Source organism: Apium graveolens, chromosome 5 (assembly GCF_009905375.1).
Source record: "Apium graveolens cultivar Ventura chromosome 5, ASM990537v1, whole genome shotgun sequence".
Classification (NCBI taxonomy): domain Eukaryota; kingdom Viridiplantae; phylum Streptophyta; class Magnoliopsida; order Apiales; family Apiaceae; genus Apium; species Apium graveolens.
Genome location: NC_133651.1, coordinates 309,703,308 through 309,706,406, shown reverse-complemented (window position 1 = coordinate 309,706,406; position 3,099 = coordinate 309,703,308). Strand labels below are relative to the sequence as shown.

Genomic DNA, 3,099 nt, shown 5'->3' with positions numbered 1-3,099 from the left:
GTGGATCCGAAATTGGACACGGGTACGGGGATTCGGTATATAACCTTCTTCTTGGAAATTATACCTACTTTTTATTTTACACATTGTAAATTATTATCTTCTAACAAATTAATAAAACACATACACAGTTGTTTATGTCATTTTTATAGCATAAATCAAAAGGATAACATGAGAATAGTAATTTATTGACATTTTTATCCATAACTAAGTTGTTGTGAGGCATTGTATATTATTTAGAACAAGATTTTTTGAAGTCAAAGTGTCTGGTTTCTATATGAAGGATCTGACTCGGATCCCATACCCAGACCCATGTCATGTCCGATGGACACGGGTATGAGGGCAAAATTGAAGAGTCCGGGTGACGTAGTTTTCATATGCTTCTACAGCATAATGATTTGATTTAATATCTTGCTTATAGTTTGTTAATATATTAGCACATATCAATCATGTATGACTTGTTCTGTGCTGCTGCAGAGAGCAAATATGCCAACAGTAAGAAAGACCAACATACTATCGCAATCTCATCAACTACAACCAGTACTGCACAAAGTAGTACATCCACTTCCAAACTTGAAGAGGAACTTAAAATTGCTTCTCGGCTTCGGAAATTTGCATTTAATGATCTTAAGATGGCCACTAGAAATTTTAGGCCTGATAGTCTTCTTGGTGAAGGGGGATTTGGTTGTGTATTTAAGGGGTGGATCGAAGAGAATGGTACAGCACCTGTGAAACCTGGAACTGGTCTTACGGTTGCTGTAAAAACTCTTAACCATGATGGACTTCAGGGTCACAAAGAATGGCTGGTCTGTTGCCCCTTACATATCTCAATATTTACCTCCTATTTCCTTCCTCTACATCTACATTTTCCCTACTTTTTTTTAATCTATGTTCTTTTGATGTCTGTTCAATCTATTTCTAGTGTTATTGATATTTTAAGAATCTCCTTTGTCAGGCTGAAGTTAGTTTTCTAGGTGACCTCATTCATCCAAACTTGGTTAAGCTGATTGGTTATTGCATTGAAGATGATCAGCGGTTGCTGGTTTATGAATTCATGTCTCGAGGGAGCCTGGAGAACCACCTTTTTAGGAGTATGTTTCCGTCACTTTTTTGTTGTTTTCGTCTTTGAATTGATAACTATTATCTCTTGGTATGTGTCTAAAGAAAGCATATAGGACAGGTGTATATTATAGCCTTACATTAGAAAGTTTAGTTGTCAAAATCCTGAATGTTAAACCATCAATCTTGACTATCAATAATGTCGGAGTCTCGGAGAGATGATTTGCTTTTTAAATTCAGGTATTGTCTCTAAGAGATTAATCAGTGATCGATTAAACCTTTCGTGAATAATGTATAATGTAATATAATCCCTTTAACCAAATATTATTGATTAAACTATAGGCATGTAATGTGTCATCCTCATCATAGTTTAATCCAAGTTTCCTTAATTAATGAGTAGACTATCCTATCATATCAAATCAATATTTGAGTGTAGCCACACATTTCATAGTCTAGCTCACACAAGAGGTCAATAATATCACTCCTAAAATTCGGAGGGTTAAATCCTTCATAGATCATTCATATTTCTCATACGATTCATAATATACCCGAAATACACTTTTATCATTACCCGATTAAAGTTAACTTTTAATGTAATCAAAGTACATTAATTCTCGTATAAAATATAATGATTTCAAGTCTAAGGACCATTACATCATTATCACTGTGAGAATTACTTATGACACAACAGACATATAGAATCTCACATTGGGTCTGTCCAGCACCATGTACATTTACATATGTCTGTGTTTTTGACTTTAGTATCACTATACCTATGATCAATGAGATGTGATCATCAGTCAACAAACACACCAGTCTTAATACATTATTATTGTTCCTTAATTAAAATACTCGACTAGGGATCTTTAGGAATATTTATACCATTCTCATAATATCATTTCTAAGTCACGTACTTAAAGATATAGAATTCAAATCATATTTCAAGAAAATTTATTAATCTAACATTTATATCGCAGTAAATTAAGACATAATAAATTATAAAGGGAATAATTGATAGAATATAAATATTAATAATCCAAATGTCTTAAACTAAAACATTATAGTGTTGTCTTTAGGGCACAAACACTAACAGTTTGTGGATTTAAATTTTAAAAACCGCTCATTCGCGATTTGGATGCGGTTTTAAATTCTCGAAAATTGCAATGCAAAACCGCAACCGCAACTCATAACATATATTTATAATAAAATATATTTCCAAAAATAAATTTGATATGATATAAATTAATAAGTATACACATTTATCAATTAATCTTAGGTTAATGTTAAGATTTCATTCATAAGAATCACAATCATTATAAGATATATAACCAAAATAAATGAAAAATATAATCAACATGTAATTTTATTTTTATCTTTTTCTTTTTTCTTTTCTCCCACCTCCATATTTTTGTATGTTGTTAATATTCTTACTTCACACGGAGCATTTGTTTTGTATTTTATTTTTGAATGTAGATTTATTACATAACTTAAACTTGAACTTATTAATATTCTGAATTTATTTTTTTTTCAAATTATTAATTATTTTAAAATAAGTGCTTGAACCGCAAACCGATCCGCAATAATCGTAAATTCGCAACCGCAATTGACGCGGTTAACCGCAACCGCATTTACGGTTGCAGATGATAATTTTCAAAAACCGCTTTTCGCGATTTGGTTCAACTTTTACCCCGAAATCGATCTGATCTGAACTGTGTACAGCCCTGATGGTTGTTAAGCCCGGGGCTTTATTTTTTTTTACCAATGAGGTAACTTTTTTTTCCAGTGTGTTTCATAGAACAATGTTGCTTCTCTGTTTTCATGATGATGAATCTTGTGTATTGTAGATGTACGGTCAATTTTGTATCAGCGTTATAGCTGTTGATGACCCTAGCATTACAGAAACTAAAGCAGGATTTACAACATTTTAATCCATTTAGGGGAACCAAAATCTATATGGAATGGATTCATAGTTTTGGTTTATTTATTATGCAAAAATTACATGGAACCGTGAGCTAAATAAGCCCAAAAATCGACTTTGGATAA

At 32.0% G+C, this 3,099-nt stretch overlaps 1 protein-coding gene across 1 annotated transcript; it reads left to right on the top strand.

Moving 5' to 3' along the window:
- Positions 1 to 552: 552 nt before the first annotated feature.
- LOC141662106 (serine/threonine-protein kinase PBL35-like) lies at positions 553 to 1,141 on the top strand. The gene is made up of 2 exons (XM_074469154.1): positions 553 to 803; positions 953 to 1,141. Exons 1-2 carry the CDS (start codon positions 630 to 632, stop codon positions 1,124 to 1,126), a joined length of 348 nt encoding a protein of 115 aa, XP_074325255.1. The 5' UTR covers positions 553 to 629; the 3' UTR covers positions 1,127 to 1,141.
- The last annotated feature ends 1,958 nt before the right edge of the window (positions 1,142 to 3,099 follow it).

Excerpts from the sequence above, each read along its gene's own strand:
- LOC141662106 (XM_074469154.1), top strand. The coding sequence starts at position 630 with ATGGCCACTAGAAATTTTAGGCCTGATAGTCTTCTTGGTGAAGGGGGA. Across the intron at positions 804-952 it reads AGGGTCACAAAGAATGGCTG|GCTGAAGTTAGTTTTCTAGG; the intron begins GTCTGTTGCCCC and ends CTCCTTTGTCAG.